The 17,338-nt window shown below is 39.3% G+C and overlaps 1 protein-coding gene across 5 annotated transcripts in view; it reads right to left on the reverse strand.

Moving 5' to 3' along the window:
- Positions 1 to 17,338, reverse strand: part of ATOSA (atos homolog A) — a 49,366-nt gene that overhangs the window by 7,183 nt on the left and 24,845 nt on the right. For 3 of the 5 annotated variants that reach the window (XM_075160097.1, XM_075160096.1, XM_075160094.1), the window contains 9 exons: positions 9,877 to 10,061; positions 8,795 to 8,997; positions 8,211 to 8,336; positions 6,086 to 7,937; positions 5,467 to 5,583; positions 4,423 to 4,502; positions 3,520 to 3,628; positions 2,508 to 2,666; positions 564 to 632 (listed from right to left, as the gene is read on the reverse strand). In XM_075160097.1, the coding sequence (XP_075016198.1) occupies positions 564 to 632; positions 2,508 to 2,666; positions 3,520 to 3,628; positions 4,423 to 4,502; positions 5,467 to 5,583; positions 6,086 to 7,937; positions 8,211 to 8,336; positions 8,795 to 8,997; positions 9,877 to 10,061 (2,900 nt within the window). Of the gene's footprint in view, positions 1 to 563; positions 633 to 2,507; positions 2,667 to 3,519; positions 3,629 to 4,422; positions 4,503 to 5,466; positions 5,584 to 6,085; positions 7,938 to 8,210; positions 8,337 to 8,794; positions 8,998 to 9,876; positions 10,062 to 13,191; positions 13,328 to 17,338 lie in introns of those variants that run through there. The other 2 variants (XM_075160095.1, XM_075160098.1) reach the window with 2 other exon arrangements.

The following is a 17,338-nucleotide window of genomic DNA, read 5'->3' on the forward strand; positions in this document are numbered from 1 at the left end:
TTTTTCCAGTCAGCTTTTTGTTTACACTGTTTTCTAGACAAAATACGCTCACAGGAAGCACAGTGGTGGGCTCCGCTTTTAAGCCTGAAATTACCAATGTGTTACCCTGGACTGGGTTCTTAAAAGAAAGAGGCAGATCGTTGGTTCTAAGCAATGACTGTGATTTACTTTCTGATTTTATTACAAAAAAATAGGTGGTATTAAAATGTTACAAAATTTAGATACAACTGAGTATTTAATCCTAATCCCTTTAGAAGGATTTCAAAATTTGGACTGTGGCCTAATTACTTCTCCATTACTTCTTCAAAGCCACGGTGTCCCCAACTATTCTGAATCGTCAGTAACTGATTTTAAGAATCTTCACAGCACAGATGGGTTCAAAGGTTGGGAGTCTTTTTTGTCCCACAAATTACACACAGATTTCTACTTTGAATAACTACAGTACCTACAGAGATGCACATTTCCACTGCTAGCTTCATGCTCATCTCCAATAACCTCATCTCCTCTGCATGACTTTCTTGATATTAGTGGTTTCAAGGCACCCATATCTGCTGAGTACGTACCACTTGTATTGTTCCTGAAGGCGGTACCCGATAACCCCTTTTACCAAGGGACTCTAAAGTAATTACACCCTAGAAAGAAAAGACACTCATTTAGTTCACAGGGAGAGATACAAACAAATCAAAATGTTCTATTCACGTAATTGTATTTATTCAAAAAAAAATCAGTAATGTATAAAAACTAAAAATAGAGAAGGCAATGCATTTAAGATGCAGTTAAAATCAACAGTGGGGGCCTTACAGATACTTTGGCAGATCATTAAAAGCTGTGCAATAAGGGGTACGTTCTCCTCTTTGAAACAAGATCCAAGTTTCCACATCTTCAAACTAACCATCAGGGAGCTACGGCGAAACAGAGCTTTCTTTTCAAAACGGCTTGTAAGTTAAAATGGAAGATTTGTCTCCTCCTTTCCATTTTTGTATCACCTACAGTCGCACCAATAATACTCCAAATCTCACAGAACTAATTTCTGCTTTTCACAGGCAGCAGATGCACTTAATCTTCTATTCTAATCCAAACTTTAGCGACGATGACAGCTGCTTTTGTACCAGCTGTGATCAGAGAGATCTGAGTGTCCCACACGGTGCTGTAACGCCGCCGAGGCCACCCTTGGGGTACCGCCCTACAGACGCGTTGGATTAACCTGCAGCGCACAACTGCTGCACCCCACTGCACTGGGTTTAACATAAAAAAAAACCTCAAACAAACAGAAAAGACGACTCTAGAGCAGAGAAACTAGCTATACAAACAGAAACAATGTTTCTGATGATGGAGGCACTATACAAATGTTGTATTAATCCTGGGAGACTCAGCCATAATAGCATGTTTAGAGCATGTGGAAAAGCCTGAAACAATGAAACCCAGCTAGGAAAATAAGCAATGCTACTTTAACCATTTGAGGAACATCAGAATCCCTTCACCTCCTGGAAAATCACGTGAAATAATCTAGAAAGATGAAAGCAAAACAATAGATACTTCTTTGCAGTAGTTAAGAGAAGACGTATATGTTTAAACTCAACTTATTACTCAAAACTTAACTTGCAAAGCCATTTCATTTTCTGAATGCTTTTAAAAACAGAAGGTCAGAAATATGGTAAATGCTATGAATTTAAAATCTAAATATTGGGATAATCAGATGTTCAACACTTTACTTACATGTTTAAACAGACTATTTACCATATTTTAGACAGACATACACATATGAAAACCTCTAAAAATTAGATCTGTCACCCAGGTTGACATTGAGGTTCCTTAACAGGCATTCAGAACAAATCTAGCCATCTGATTCAATGCCAGCATACAAGACATCTTTTGCTTTTTACAAGGAAGCACTTTTAGACATCCAAAAACCTTACTGTCATTGTGAAAATGTGGAACAGAATTAGCACACGGATACCGAAAACACAAATACCATGTTGGTGTGACCATCAGCAAACCATGCAGCTTGCGAGAGTGGTGCGTGTCACGCTAGCTCAGGCAATATTTGCTTTAAAAGAAAGGGCTGAATAACTTCTGAGTCTAAGGTCTCCATCAGCAATTGTACCTTGGCCTGCACCTAAGCCACTTGCTGGCAGAGTGGTTAGTTGCCCAGGGCAGCTGCTTGTTGGGACAACAAAATGTATCCCATCAAGTCCAGCTATTGCCTCACTGCCTATTTTAAGTTAGACGGATAAAAAGAGACGGTGAGGGTTGATCACTCCAGTGTGGAGGGAGACAAATACGTTCAATATCCCAAGATGAGAGCAGTTGGATGGTGGGGCAGAGCAATGAGAGGAAAAGCACTAGTTAGGGAAAGGAAGAAGGGACAAGAGAACGCCATCATAAGCAGCTGAAAATAACCCAGGTCCCTGCAAATCCGCACTTCCTGAACCCTCTACTCACTGAGCTCTTGTTCTTCACCTCCACCTATACGAATTTATTTAAAATAAATCCAACCACACACTTACCATGTAAGGAGAGGGTGCATTATCATCTGAAACGCTGTAGAATGACACTTCAACTGGCAGAGTCATGTGCGTGGGACAAAAGACTCCACTTGCTCCCACTTCCGCTGTGAAACCCTCCACGACGCCGAGCGGGTCTAAGCGAAAATTCAGGACAGATTCCTGAAAAACAAAACACATACAGCTTAGGTTGGGAACGCCTCAAATAAAATATAGCAAAACTAAGCAGCGAACAAGGAAACAAGTTTATGTAAGAACTTGGGTCTTTCGTAAGGTGACCTGCCAAAAATCAACACTGAGGCAAAAATTATGATGAACAGTGGAACATTCAGCAAGATGATAGCGGTTTAAGAGAAAGCATCATCCAAATCCCATCTTCACCCTACTGAAACTGGTGCAAAAGCCCACAGAGAATTTTATTGCAGCAGGATCTATGGATGATTTTCCTTGACATATACTATCTGGAAAAAAAAAATCTAGAATCTGTAACTTTCCTCAACATATTGAGGAAAATATTTGTGAAATATGGAGTGCGATACAACCCGTTAACACACTAGCTATTAGTTGTTAATATTTGATATGCTACATGAAGTGAAAAGCTGGAGGCCACACTTCAAATACGTTCTGTTTACTACACTGATTTAACACAGCTTTCGTGACATATTAAGTAGACTTTAAGAGTGAAAATGTAACTCCTTTTTTCTCGGTATAGACATTATAAACATGAACAATTACAGGTTGTTAAACCTCATTTAAGTCAACAGAACACCTCCTAACTTGACCATAGTGGGAAATAAAAGTTATAAGCAACTCATTGTATCTGAATCTCTGAGACAGAAGATGTCTGGGGTGTGAAATATGTGCCCTTGCAGCTGGAAATTAAAACAAATTTATTCAATTTAATTACAAACCTTTACATTGTAATCAGGCTGGAATTATTCACAGTAATGCACTTTTAAAAGCAGTACAGAAGAATACTAAAAATCCCACAAGAATTCTAGAGAATATGCAATACCTCAAAGTTTCCCAGAAGGCTAAGACTTGTTACTGGTGGAGCACTAGAACTTAGAAAAGGTTTCTCATGGCTCTCTGGATCACTGTCTCTGTTTATACACTGTTGTGGGCTATTAAAAAAAAAAAAAAAAGACAGAATAAATATAAAGGATAAACACATTTGCTTTTGTCTTCTGGGTATAAACAGCTCTAGAAAGAATATTTACTTACTGTATTACAAAATGTTGTCCTAAAGAAGTAACAGTTGAACATCGCCTATTAATACTTTAGCAAAACATTTTCTAGTTAACTGAAAAAATACTTTCACAAGTTTTACATTACAAGGGATAAAGACAATAAAAATTTAGGTTGTTCATTAACTCCATTAGCAGGAATCAAAGTATCAGATTATTTTCTCTTACATGCAGATATTTTTGTCTCATATCCTGAAGTTTCCAACATCAAACTACATACTAAAAGCTGTTTATGTTACGTGTATTAATGTATAAAAGGTCATGGTCAGTTCCTTTAAGAAATTAAGTTCTCTGAACAAGTTAAGGCAAAATGTTTAACCCGTTCAACACTAAGAACAAAACATAACACAAAAATAACACTGATTTGAAGAAGAATCAACAATTACTATCCTTTCTGTTTGAAAATTCAAGTGTATCTTACAGCATACCTACCACTGCACAGGACAGAGTTCGTCCCGGCAGCAGCTCTCCCAGCATGTTTATGTCGCAGAGCCATGCTAACATGGAGACCCCTGGGGCAACTTGGCTGCCAAGCCTTATTTCAAAATAAGGATTCTTTTGAAAGGCACTCATTTTTTGTCTTTGCTAACATGCTTTGTTGTTGCATACAGGTATGCATAGACATTAAGTCTCCCCAAAAATTCTTAAAGTTTCTGGTAAATAAAACATACCTTCCTGCAGACAGACATTTCAACTGCAGCAGTGATGAATCCAGATCAAAGCACCCAGACTGTGTTTTTCTTTGAGGAACCTCAAGAGGGAAAGAAGATGCTAATTTGAAAACTGTACCTCTAGCACGGAAAATTTTGCCAAGTAAGCATAAGTTTGTCAAGAATTTTCATGACATTACAAAATTATAAAAAAAGAGCAGACGAGAGTAATTCCTATACATTCTAAACTTAGTGAAGAAAATTCTAAAATTGTTAATGACAAGACTGTAAATTCTGATTAACAGGAAGTACTTGAATAAAGGCTCATTCAAGAGGCTGACGTCTCTTTGGAACAGTACAGAACATTACTAATAAACAGACTGTAACAATTTCCATCCAAGTTCCCTGAAAATACGACAGCCTTTACAAGCACTGAAGAATAAAACATACCATGTGTTGATTACAGAACATCGGTACTTCAGTAGTTTTAATTGGGACTGCCTTTTTCTTTAAAACTCCCAACAATCTACCAAGAACTGTAACACTTGCCCAATGTCTCTGTCTTATCATAGCAGCTTTGTATCACTTAGTCATTCAATTACATCTCTCATTGCTGAAGAACATACAGTACAAACTGTTCACAGAAACAAAAGCTCTGGAATAATAGGCAATCAGGTATTAATAACTCACACAAAAACTCTTAAATGACAAAATGTGTTAGCTTACACTTAAAACATGAATCTTGAAAATGCTTTCTTTTGTGCTCTAAAATAGCACCGAAGCATTTTTTTTGCCATAGAATTTTCTAATGTCACCTTTTGTTAATCTTGATAGGATCTCAACAACTACCTCTTTAATATTTTCTTTTCCAGAATTATTGTTCAACTTCATTTGAGTGTTAACTCTCAAATTTCCACTTGCAAGAGTATTCACTCTGACACTAAAAGTAAACACACACACTTCACCTAGGTAATTTGTCAAACTTTCTACATACACAGATATTAAAAGATCAAAATCCTTCCTTTCTCATTTAAAAGATAAGTTATAATTTCAACAATAACTTACGGGACTTGAAAGCAGAGGCAATCCAGTTCTGGGATGAAAAGCCTTGGTTGAAGTTCCATCCAAAGATCGAAAATTATGTTTCCGCCATATATTTGTATGTTTTAGAGACGGTGCTTTCTGTCAGCAAAACAAATTTACTCAAGATATCAATGGGATATTTCAATGGCCTATCACGGAAATACTTCACTTGCTGTAATGGAGAAGACTTCTGAACCAGGTGGATCTGCATCACACCAGCATATTATGAAATATTCAGTATAAATTGACTCAATCTACAATCACACAGACTACTCACTAAAGATTACATACCATATTCAGACACTGGTGTATTTATAAAAAGACAGGATGCCTAACTGCCTATGGAAACTGTCATTCATAATGGTATCACCATGAGCAGAATAAGACAATGTTCTTCTCAATGTTAAACTTATAATTAAGAAGGTATGGGGGAGGCACTGCTGGCCAAACGTTACTTCAGACCAAGAAGACAATAGTAACGTGCTGCTTCCTACGAAGTCAGACTTAAATCTCTCTTCATATTGGTCCTTAGCAGGTATAGGGTACAAGCTACCTGACTAAGAGCAGCTACAGGAATTGATCTTTTCCTCTATGTATTTACCTGTACATCTGGGTTCTTCAGCCGCTCACACTTAACTACACCGTCTTCTGTAGGTTTCTTCTGAGAAGTGCTTTGGAAATCGAGGCCTATTGGGTCTTCATTCTCATCATGCGCAGTTTTCGTTTTATCTTGTTTGTTTTTGTTTTTGAAACTGTCATGGTCTTTATTTAAATAATTTTCAATACTAATAAGCTGAGTATTTTGCTCATAAATATTTGGTTTTTTTGAGTCTTTATCTAAACACTTGAGCTCATTTTTGTGCAAAGAGTCAGATACCTGCATCACAGTTGTTTTTTTTGTACCTTCAAGTATTCTGCATTTATCTATCTGTAAGTTGTTAAAACTGTCCGTGCCATTGTTCTCATTAACAACTGTTCTTTCTTTAAGTTTATTTGTGCAAATCTGTTCACCAATGCTGTTGAAATTTGAATACTGTTTAATTCTATTAGTTATCTGGTCTTTCTGTGCATAACTAGAATGTATCATTTCCAATTTATCTGGCAATTCAGATTTGTTTTCTTTAATACAGGATGATGATGTGTGAATGTTAGTAAATGTATGAGAAGTTTTATTTGAAGTCTGATGAAATGCATTTCGGACAGCTTCACCGGGTTTTGCTAAAACCAATTTTCTTCTTGCTTGGAGTTTCAGAGAAGCCTTCAATTCTCCATCAAACCTAGAAGGACTGATGGGAGTATCAGGTGTCTTCGTCCTTGATTTACTGCTGTCCTCTAACAAAGAAAAATCGGGTTTAGCAAAAGAAACAGAAGACGGTTCCTTGCCTTTCTTCAGCAAATTTTCACCTTCATACGTACTTCGGAAAATTTTTGAAGTAACTGGGCTAGTCTCCTGCACTTTGAATGGACGTCCAGTAACGTGAGAAGTAGCAGGGTCACAATGAATCAAGTGTTGGGCAATCCTTGCTATCACCTCCTGTCGCTCCTGGAGCAGAGAATCGATCAGAGGATTACTCTCTCCTGCCGACTGACGGCCACAGTGGTTCACTGGAACACGGGCATCGAGCAGTGGGATCTCTGGTATTGCTCTAGTTTTGCCCTCACCACCGTCTTCTTGTACTGCATTGTCTAAGTTCGCGATAGAAACAGGGGAGGTTTCCTTGCCTTTCCTTGGCAAGTTTTCTTCTTCGTAAGTACTCCGAAAAGCTTTCGGTGTAGCCGAGCTGTTTTCATGTATGTTGAATGGACGTCCAGCAACAACTGGTGAAGTAGCTGGATCACAGTGAATCAAGTGCTGAGCAATCCTTGCGATGACTTCTTGTCGCTCTTGAAGTAAAGAGCCTATCAAAGGATTGGTTTCTCCTGTGGGCTGATGAGAGCAGTGACTATTCGAAGCACGGGAATCAACTAGAGAAAAGGATTTAAAAGTTCTGACAGGTGTTTCATGAGATTGTGTCTTATTGTCTGCTGTAGCATTATAGCACTGAACTTTAGACTGCGATGCCCCAAAGTCAGATCCAAGTCCGGTAGATGGATAAAGTTTTAAATTTCTGACAGATGTAGTAAATTCAGGCGTCTTTTTTCCATTAAGTAGGCCTTCAGGTGTCATCGTCCACGTCTGCTTCCCACAGAAGCGCTGCGGACTGGAGGTACTGCATTGCTGTGCCGCACTGGAATCACTGTGCTGATGTAACTTACGCTCTTGCATTCGCTTTTCGTAAAAGCTAAGGTTGGTGTGAATACTACAGGTCAAAACTGGGTAGTTCGATTGTCTGGGCAAGGACTGGACGCTGACTCTCAAGGCCACATTGTGAGAAACATTAGGAACAGGAAAGACATGTTCAGTTGGTGTCTGGGAGAACGTCCATTGCAAATCCACATCTGCAGCGCTCACCCTGAAACAATACAGAAGGGCATTTACAGAAATATCTAAATGAAGAGTCTCTAATTATCTACTTCAAAACACAAATGTCTAAGAAAAATCACTAGAGACACCAGCAACTGCTGTACTTTGCGAAGTATATGAATCCTATACAACTGCCAAAGTACAGGGCCAACAACGTGGCACCTTCTGAAAGCAAACAGGAAAACAGGAGGTAAGAATGGTTTTAAGACAAGTTGCAACAACCTGCGAACAGCAAACAAGTTTTCTTCCATCCCAGACATACCTGTACAGAATGTTTCGGGGAACAGCACCATGTGAAACACTCAGCCACGCACTTAGCTGAGAGAAGAAAACAAAAGAGCGAACAGCCAATAAAAGGGTCTTCTCTTCAATAAATCGATCTCCACTCCTAAAACGTATTAAGAGAAACACATGAATGAGGGTAAGAATATACACAGAGAACTATTAGAACCAGAACTAGGACATTTTCAGATCTTCATTCTGAAAATAAAACGCAGCTGAATCAAGCAAAACAATGAAACTCCTCAAACATTTTGAAGATTACAGAGCCTGATGTGTTTTTAACCACATAATAATTTATACAATTTAACATAACAAATAACGTATAAAAATGACCGTTTTCAGCTAGGAGCATTTCATACTCTGCATTGCACAATATGCACTGCAGAAAGTACGAGTACAGGAAGACTAAGATTAAAAGATGCTTAGATTTCACTGGTAAACAGTGGTTTTCTTAGATCTGTCCTCATGGCAAAGGGCCAGCTCAAAACCACTAACTGATTACTTTAAAGACTGAAATATGACAAGATTCTTGCAACTATCAGCTAATCCTAATATCCAACTTACTGTCGAGGAACTGGCTCCAAAATCCACCTTTCTAACAGCAATGCATCTTGTTTGATTGCAGGATCATTTAAATCACTCCCCTCGGTGGTGGGCCCTTCATCACTATAGCAACAGTCTGGAAGTAGCATCACTTCTACCATGATCGGAATATTGTTCTTCCACAGTAGCATAACCTCAGATCTGGTTCTCCTGGCTTGACGACACTGAGGGAAAGAAAAAATGTCAACATATGCGAGCCATAAAAATACTAGCCAGATTTAAAATCTACTTTAAAAACATGTTCCAAAGTACTGGAAAAGGGTAAGGGTCAAATTCTGTAAACTAGGTTTCACCAAATCAGAGATAAGATTCCAGAGCTATTAAATGAAAAATAATTAACAAATCCTTTATGGTTGCCGTTTGAGCAACTTCTGTAGAAAATTAAAAGAGCTCATTAAAACACATTTCCCCAACTACTATACTTTGCTACCTTGTACTTCTCTCTCCACAAGTCATCCTCTTGGATAGACACACTCAAGCAGTATCTTTATAAATTCTGTGTCTCGGAGCAGGCTAACTTCTGCATGAATAATAACTTAAATTCACACAGTACTTAGGAACTTTTACTTGAGAGATGGGATGCTCCAACCTTACTCCCAAATAGACTATCTAGATTTGACATGCTCGTGTTTTTTGGATCGCTAACTTTTCAAGAATACCTGGAAAAGCAAAAAGTTAGGCAAATCAGCCTACATTTTCTCAAGGAAAAAAAAAAAAAAAAAAAACCCAAAAAAACCCACAAAACCAGACCAAGAATGCTAAGTATAGCGCTCGCCATTTGCATAATAAAGACTCAAATAGGTACTGCATTCAGGTAGTCATGCAGAATTTACTCTTCAAGGATAAAAGGCTTAATGATCTCTCATTTTAAGGACAGATCTATTATTAGTACGATACTGAATTACATACTCGTTTAAACGCGGGACTGACAGAAAGCAATTGTTATTCATGCTTAACTGTGAATCTACTGTGGGGTTCTCTGCTGACTTTAATCATGGTAGCAAGGATGCACTCCACTTAAAATGAAATGGGTGTCATCATACCTGAGCCAGTTTGTCGCTGCATTCATGCTTAGTTGTTGGTGGCTGACTTGATTGTGCCGGCGGGCAATGAAAGCCCTCTGTTCTGCCCTTGATCGAATACTCGGGCGTTCGACCTTCGGTGATCAACAAGGCCAAGGAGACCAGGAACTCCTCAGCTTCATACTCAAAGTACTCATCCAAAGTATCTACCATTTCAAAAAGACAAAAAATAATGTCATCTGCTGTATAACAAGCTTTCAACTGTTGGCTGACCCCGCAGTTTGTTTCAATTTACACTTAAAATGAGAGCTATGGGAAATGGATCTTTGTATCAGACTGGCTGCACTCCCCATAAGGCCCAAGTTACTGTACCACCACAAAACATTTTTCCTCATCTCATAACATTGTCACTACAAGCAGACAAAATTAGAAATACTCTAAGGAGAGCTCCACATAGTAACTGGTCAATGCAGCCGATTTCAGCGGTGCTGAGAAACAGCGGTTTGTGTTGTGAACCACAGCTGGATCACAGCTTCTCTAGAAGAAAAAAAGTGTCCTGGGCTCTAGTGGGAGAAGTCTGATGGCAGTATGACTTGGCATCATTAGTATCATGTGACAGATAGAAAGAGAAACCACAATACATCACAAAACATATTAAGAATTGAATACGAAAAAAAAAAGAAATATTTACTCCTATTAGAAAAAAAGGGACACAATGTTCTCTAAGATTTTTATTGCGAGTCCCTCCTGCTGAGAGCACGGCTTGCTCGTGAGGTCCATTTTTAGCTACCATTAACACATAGGAAAGGTTCCCAAGGATCATACAGAGTATTCATTGTTTTGTACCATGGTCAGTTTAAACTTGTGCAAAGAATTAAAACTCAACAAGTCTCCGTAGACAAAGCAGCAGCTGGCATTGCTCTTCATGAATTACCCTGGCACACTCGATTCCTACAGAGGTAGGATGCACCAGTCCCCCGGTTTTATGGTGTTTCGTAGAGCACCCTTCTCCTCCTCCTCCCACATCACCAGGATGTCACACATCATTCCAACAGATTCAAGTACAACCAGATCGTGTCATTCCCCTTTCTGCTTAGAAACGCTTAAGTTTCAAAATGATTTAGTTACTGAAGGGGTTACAGAAAAATCTCTTTTCTGAGAAAGCTAAAATACATTCACTTCAAAGTCTATTTTAAGAGCAGCAAAGAAAAGCAGGTGGAGGCAAGGCTGCCAGCAGTTCTTTATTTTTATGCTTTAGGGGAACAAAAGCACATGACATCTTCACAATTTTAGCTTAAATGTCCTGTGTCATCCACCAAAACAAAATTGCCACAGGGACAGAGTTAATTTCTATTCATGTTTTGATTACCATGCATAAAATACCTTTCCACCTGGAAAAAAAAAAGAGTTCAGAAGTCTTTTTTCTCTTCATTCCCTAATAGCAGAGCATTTGGCAAACACGGCAAGACAGACTTGAGAGATCCGTACAAGAAGGGATGCATGAAACAAAAGCTCCAATTAAATGTGCAATTACCTGTATATGCAAATTGTGAAGTGTGTAAAACTAGCTTTTGCATGTACATATTTGCCTAGCCCAGGCTTGTACTCCACAGACCCCAGGGCTTACAGCCTATTTTGAAGGATCTACATAAGGTAAACAAGAGAAGTCAACCCACTGCCAGGGAACTCAGTTCATTGCACAGGAGTCCTCATTTTTACTGACTCCTTTTTTCCCTCCTTTTTAAAGGAATGCACTTACATAGCTGCTTTGGGAGGCAGGGACGGGCTATAACCGGGACCCTCTCCCCACCATGCACCCACATCTGTCCCTGGCACAGGCGCCCAGCGGTACGGCACTCCCGACCCGCGCCGTACATGCCACATCTGCACGCACACATCTATGAAAAGGTGCCAGGTGCTGGACTGCTACAACCAGCACAAGTCCTGTGGCTCCATCCGCCGGGGGGGGGGGAGCGGGGAGGGGGCTCTTCTGAAACAGCCGCCCATGCCAGCTGCCTGCCCCCCACCCTGGGGAGCACCAGGAAGGGACCGCGGGCCCCAGCGGAGCAGGGTGCTGCCAAGACAATTCATCTGGGCACCGCCTGCCCTCAGGCAGAAGAAAAGCCAGAGGATAGATGAATTACCCTGAAGGACCCCATATGGCACGTGAACGATACATTAAATCATCTGGCATGAGTTAAAATGGTCATTCATCTGACGGATGGCAGAAAATGACTAATAAAGGGTGCATGAAAGATTAAAGGAATGGTAAATAACAGAGAGGACAAGACACTTAGGTAATGATATGAGTCACCTACAAAATTAGGCACCTGCAATTTTTTTTTTTTTTCAGCTGAAAGTCTGGTGAATAATAGGCAAGGCATACTTATGGATAGGGAAATGGGATTTGGAAAGACTCTGAAAAGGATTTGGGTGTTACAGCTGACAAAAAAAATAATTGCAGCATTATCTTGCTGCTAACACAAGCATCATGCTCATCTTTGTATGTCCAAAGGCCATAGTAATGGCAAGAAAGCCGCCGCAGGAAGGATCACTACTGCAGTATTTTTCCTACTCTGACATAGGGGTTCCAAAAATCTAGAAAGTGTTCAGCAGGAATGATATCAATTTAAACAAGAATTGCCTTATGCTTAGCAGACTAAACAGAAGGGGAATTCATCCTTAAGAAAACGTGTAAGAAGAATTCTGTTTAGTTAAAATACATAAAAACATCTATGGTTTTAAAGAAAAAAAATTAAAGAGCTTGATCAAGATCTGCACATGCTTATGCAGACAAATCCTGTCTCAAACACCTTCTTACCGTAACAGAAACATGCACAGTAAGATGTGATACCTGAAAATTTACGCTAGAGAATTTTAAATGGCAAGTAACAGTAAAATAGATATGCCCTTTAATTCACATTAGCAGCTTACCATGTGAAGCCGTAGACCTTCTATTATTTGGCTCTCTTTTTTAGAAAGAATCCATATTTGATCAAAAGCTTCCAGACTTGACACAAATTAATAGATAAATCCTATGGCCTGAGTGCTTCTGTTGAGCTGGTTAGATTCAGGTAAAAAGCCCACTCCCTTTTTGCATTAAAATACCAAAGCTTATATTCTATACTTAAAATGCTCAGTGTCTTCACAGATATATATCACAAATTGACATAACAAGCCATAGACAGTTTAAGCATGTCCAAATGCAAGATCCAGTGAATCTAGCAAATAAGCAAGATCTAGCAAATAAAGCAAGGTAAAACAATCTGAAATAATCATTACTCAAGATTCAGAATACATACACGATATTACTTTATGTAAACAGATAAAACTTACTTTTAAGTTCAATTTGCAAACCCTGCCTCTGTTCCTGTATCGGACTTATTATTTCAGAAGCAACCAGTTTCTTGCCTTAAGGATAGAAGAGGAGACCCAACTAGCTAGAGAGACATATTTGTATTGGCTGCAGTTACAAAAACACGATGTTGTTTCAAAATAAAAACTGCACCTCCTTAAAGGATGATAAACAGCAAGTATTGAACGAGGAAATGCTACTGTTTTCATAACAGCATTGTAAAGACAGGGCCAACACTTCAAAATTATGTCAGCAATGTAACAAACCAGGTATTTGATATGGACTTTTTATAAAAAAAAATTTAAAGCACGAATAGCAATGAATATTGAGAAATATGTTCTCCTACAAAGTTCATGTGGCATATTGACTTTTTTTAGCTCCACTAGATTTCTGTATCATTTAGCAACTTCTAAGAGTTTTCATAAAAGGAAAAAACCCTATAAATATTGAGAAGCCTGGTAATTGTTCCTATACAACAGACACAGATGATGCTAGTTGATGTAACTGAGGACAAGGGTGAAAAGACATTTACAGAAACAGCAAACTCAGTGTTTAGTTAAAAAAAGTCTTACTGTGTGTGTTCTGTAACTGTTTGCTTTTGTGTATGAATCGGCCTTGTTTAAGACACACACCATATACTGTGCATAGAATAACCTCAATCCTATAATCTGACTACACAAATATGATTATTATTCTCTTTCATCTCTAGCAACGGAACGTGCATGTATATAGCATAAAATATGCATCCCAGCAGTGTCTGGGTTTTATTCCCCTTCAGACAGCAAAAAAATCCAGTTAGTTGACACAAGCACATAGGATTTAAAGTAACAAGGCACTAGAGCCCTTTAATCAATACATTGAAACTAAAGTTTATTGACCAGGTGGTCACAAGAGATAGCAGCAGATGTCAGACTACTTTAGGAGGGAAAAAGAGAAAAAATATAAATGTAGACTAAATATAAATTTAAACTACTACACATAAACCAAAACATACAACACTGGAGAACTGAAACCTGGAGACACATCATTTTGTCTTCCTCAACAAAGACTGATTTTCTACATCTTCTGGACAAGGAGAAAAGCCCATTTAAGCAGAGATGTCATAAAGAGAGTCTTCAAATTCCTGTCCTCCCTCGTCCACTACACACATGTGCACGCTCACTGGAGCATTGGAATAAAGCATAAGAACTCAAACCCCGCACCCCCACCCCCCCCAAGTTAAATTGGCTCACATCCTAAAACATCTATGGAAGTTAGGTATGTGGTACTAGTGAGTCACAAATCCACTTAACTGTAACCCAAGGACTCTCCCAAAACTTCAGTTAATCCAGCTGTGCCCAGCTGACTCCTTCCCCAACTAGGTCACACTTGTGTGGACCAACTCCCTTCCCTTTCCTCTTGCAGCATTTTCTGTAGTAATTACAGAAAACGTTTTCCTGAAATGTGTGTATTAGAAGAGCATTTAATCTATTTTCTAGGCTCAGACAGGAAACAAAGACATTCGGTATCATGTAACCCATTGCGCTCCAGGGGCCACCAGAAGATCCATCTGCAAGCCGCTGCCCTGTCCTGCCCCGGGACAGCGAGGCAGTGAAGGGCCCCAGCAGAGCTCCTCCCGCCCCGTGCCATCCTCCTGCCACAACCAGGCAGTGCCACAGCTGTAAGCTCTCTTAGTCCATGCTTATTTTATTGTCCGAGCATCTTTCATACTGCCCTGGAAGCCACAAATACCTACCAAGCTTGTCCTCCTCTTCTCAGGAGAAGAGCTCATTTTGGTAAAGTGCCCTTCTTCAAAGACAGACAGATTTGTTCAACTTGAAGTATCCATTACTCCTGACCTCCACTGATTTGGAGGGCTACTTTCTTAGAGAGTCCATGAAACAACTAATAATTGCCTTTAAATATGCTCTATAACAGTCCAGACCTTCTCTAGAAAATCTTTAGGCATCCATAATGGATTTTGAAGGCCACCAATTTAAAGTAATGAGATTTCCATTTCACTTCTTCGAAAGTTGAAACCCAGTAAGCAGAACACTAAACAAAATACGGTGTAGGCTGTTCGGATTCCCAGCTGACACAAGCCCTGCTCCTGCCCTAGCCCAGCTGTCCAGCGGGCACTGTGGCATGGTTGCCCACCTCTGCTCTCTGCTTCCTTCATGTGCTACAATTTTTTTTGAAAGACTAAAAATATTGCTTAATTACTTGGATCTTATTTTTTGTAGTTTTAGTACAGGCAGTCCGTAAGGAGCCGCTTCAGTCCAAGAGTCCTGTGGCAGAAGAGTCAGGTACACTGGAGAAAAAGTGGCTGCACTGTCAGCATTCAGAACCCATCACCTCCGTGCAAAGGCATTGCTCTGCATTTAAAAAATTACAGCAAAAGCTCTCTGGCCCTTCCCCCAAAACAGTCAACTCTGAATAAGTTTTATCATCTCGCTATTCCAAGAAGTAGGTTAAAGGTAGTTCCATATTTTAAGAGTAAGGCAGGGATTCAAGAAACTACTGTAAAGGAAATGAAACACAATGTAAACATTTGACTAACAGCTTCTCTTCTGGAATTAGAAACACCTACGGATGCTTCGGTTAACTAATTCCACGTTGTGCTTCACTTCAAAAGAAAGTTGCCCTTGAACCCCCCAAATTCATGATTCTCTGAATGAGCAGTCATGTTGTGTCTGCATACTACAAACCCATAATTATATCTGAAGTCACACGCTTCAAAAGCCTTGCAATATTAAGAGTTTAAGTATAATTTAAGCTATCAAGAGTTAAAAGTCATGAGATGGTCTACTTGCTTCGAGAAACAAGCTATTAGTTAAGTTTACTTAAATTTAAGCAAATGCAATGACTGGTTACTCACCTTATCTTTGGAATACTGCTATACAGATTTTTCCCCCCACACACACATTGACTCCTGTCTGAGATTCTTAGGGCTCAAGATCTTTGAGTTCGGGGACAGCCATTATGAAAACATGAGGAGAGCAGCACAGTACATCATCTTACTCTTGCTGTCTCCTTATGTTTTCCAGGGTACCAAACCGAACCACTACCTGATTATCAAAGCAGTTCAGCTGTAGGCAGGAAATGGCAGCATAGGAATTTTACATTAGGATTGATGCATACTTGCTATTCAAAGAAAATAGAGTATAAACTGTAAAAAATTGCTGGATCTACTTAGTTTTGTGTAGGAGAATAGGAAGAAATTCACCTGCTTTTGTGTTGTTATGCCGGTTTATAATTAGAAAAACAAAGCAAAGCACACCATCTTATAAGTAAGGGCAGGGGTGGGTTAAAAATCAAGACACAGCTACATGGCAGCTGATGAAGTTAGTCTGGAGCTCCAGAGCAATCAAAATCAATCAGTACCAATCAGGGCCATCAGCTCCACTCCAGACTGCCGGGCTGCAGTAACTCCCCTGGTATGTGCGTATCACTGCTGATCTACCGCACGCTTCTGCTGGATGCCTCTCTCACAGCATCCAGAGCTAACCTCGAGGCAGCTTTACCGTAAATAAAGTTACCAAAAAGAGACTGGTCTTAAAATCGGGCTGAAAAAAAACCGAACCTGTACAATTCACATTTTACTAAAACTTACTTAGTTTCAAACAGCTTAATGAGTACAGAAATAAAATCCAGTTAAATTCATTTAAAGCCTAAATTTCCTGCAGTAATCTCAGAAACTACTGCTCTTTGAGAGTGTAAAATGCAGACTGTTAAACTGATCTGGGTGTTCCCATCTCGCTTCCTGCGTTTTGGCTGACATCCTATTTTGCCATCACCATACTGCTTACTGAGTCACTTCTCTTCTTCCAACTGTAGCTTTCTATTTTTACCTAAGCAACAACAGTTTAACCTGCTTCTTTTGATTTTTTGGCATTAAACCAAACTCTAGATCCAATATTTGCATTTTGATCAGGGAAACTGGTTTTATTTTCTCTTAACTTGACAAAGAAAAGGAATACGTAAGAACAAGCGATGTAAGCTGAATTGCTTCTTCGTCGACAAGGAATCACAAATTGTGAAGTAGGTCAATCATGATTTCATCGTCTGTATTTAGTAGAAGGAAAGCAATACCTGAAAATGTGAAGTTTGAGGCTCGTTTCAAACCTCAGTTCACTAGAAGTTGCAAAG

Source organism: Calonectris borealis, chromosome 11, assembly GCF_964195595.1.
Source record: "Calonectris borealis chromosome 11, bCalBor7.hap1.2, whole genome shotgun sequence".
NCBI lineage: Eukaryota > Metazoa > Chordata > Aves > Procellariiformes > Procellariidae > Calonectris > Calonectris borealis.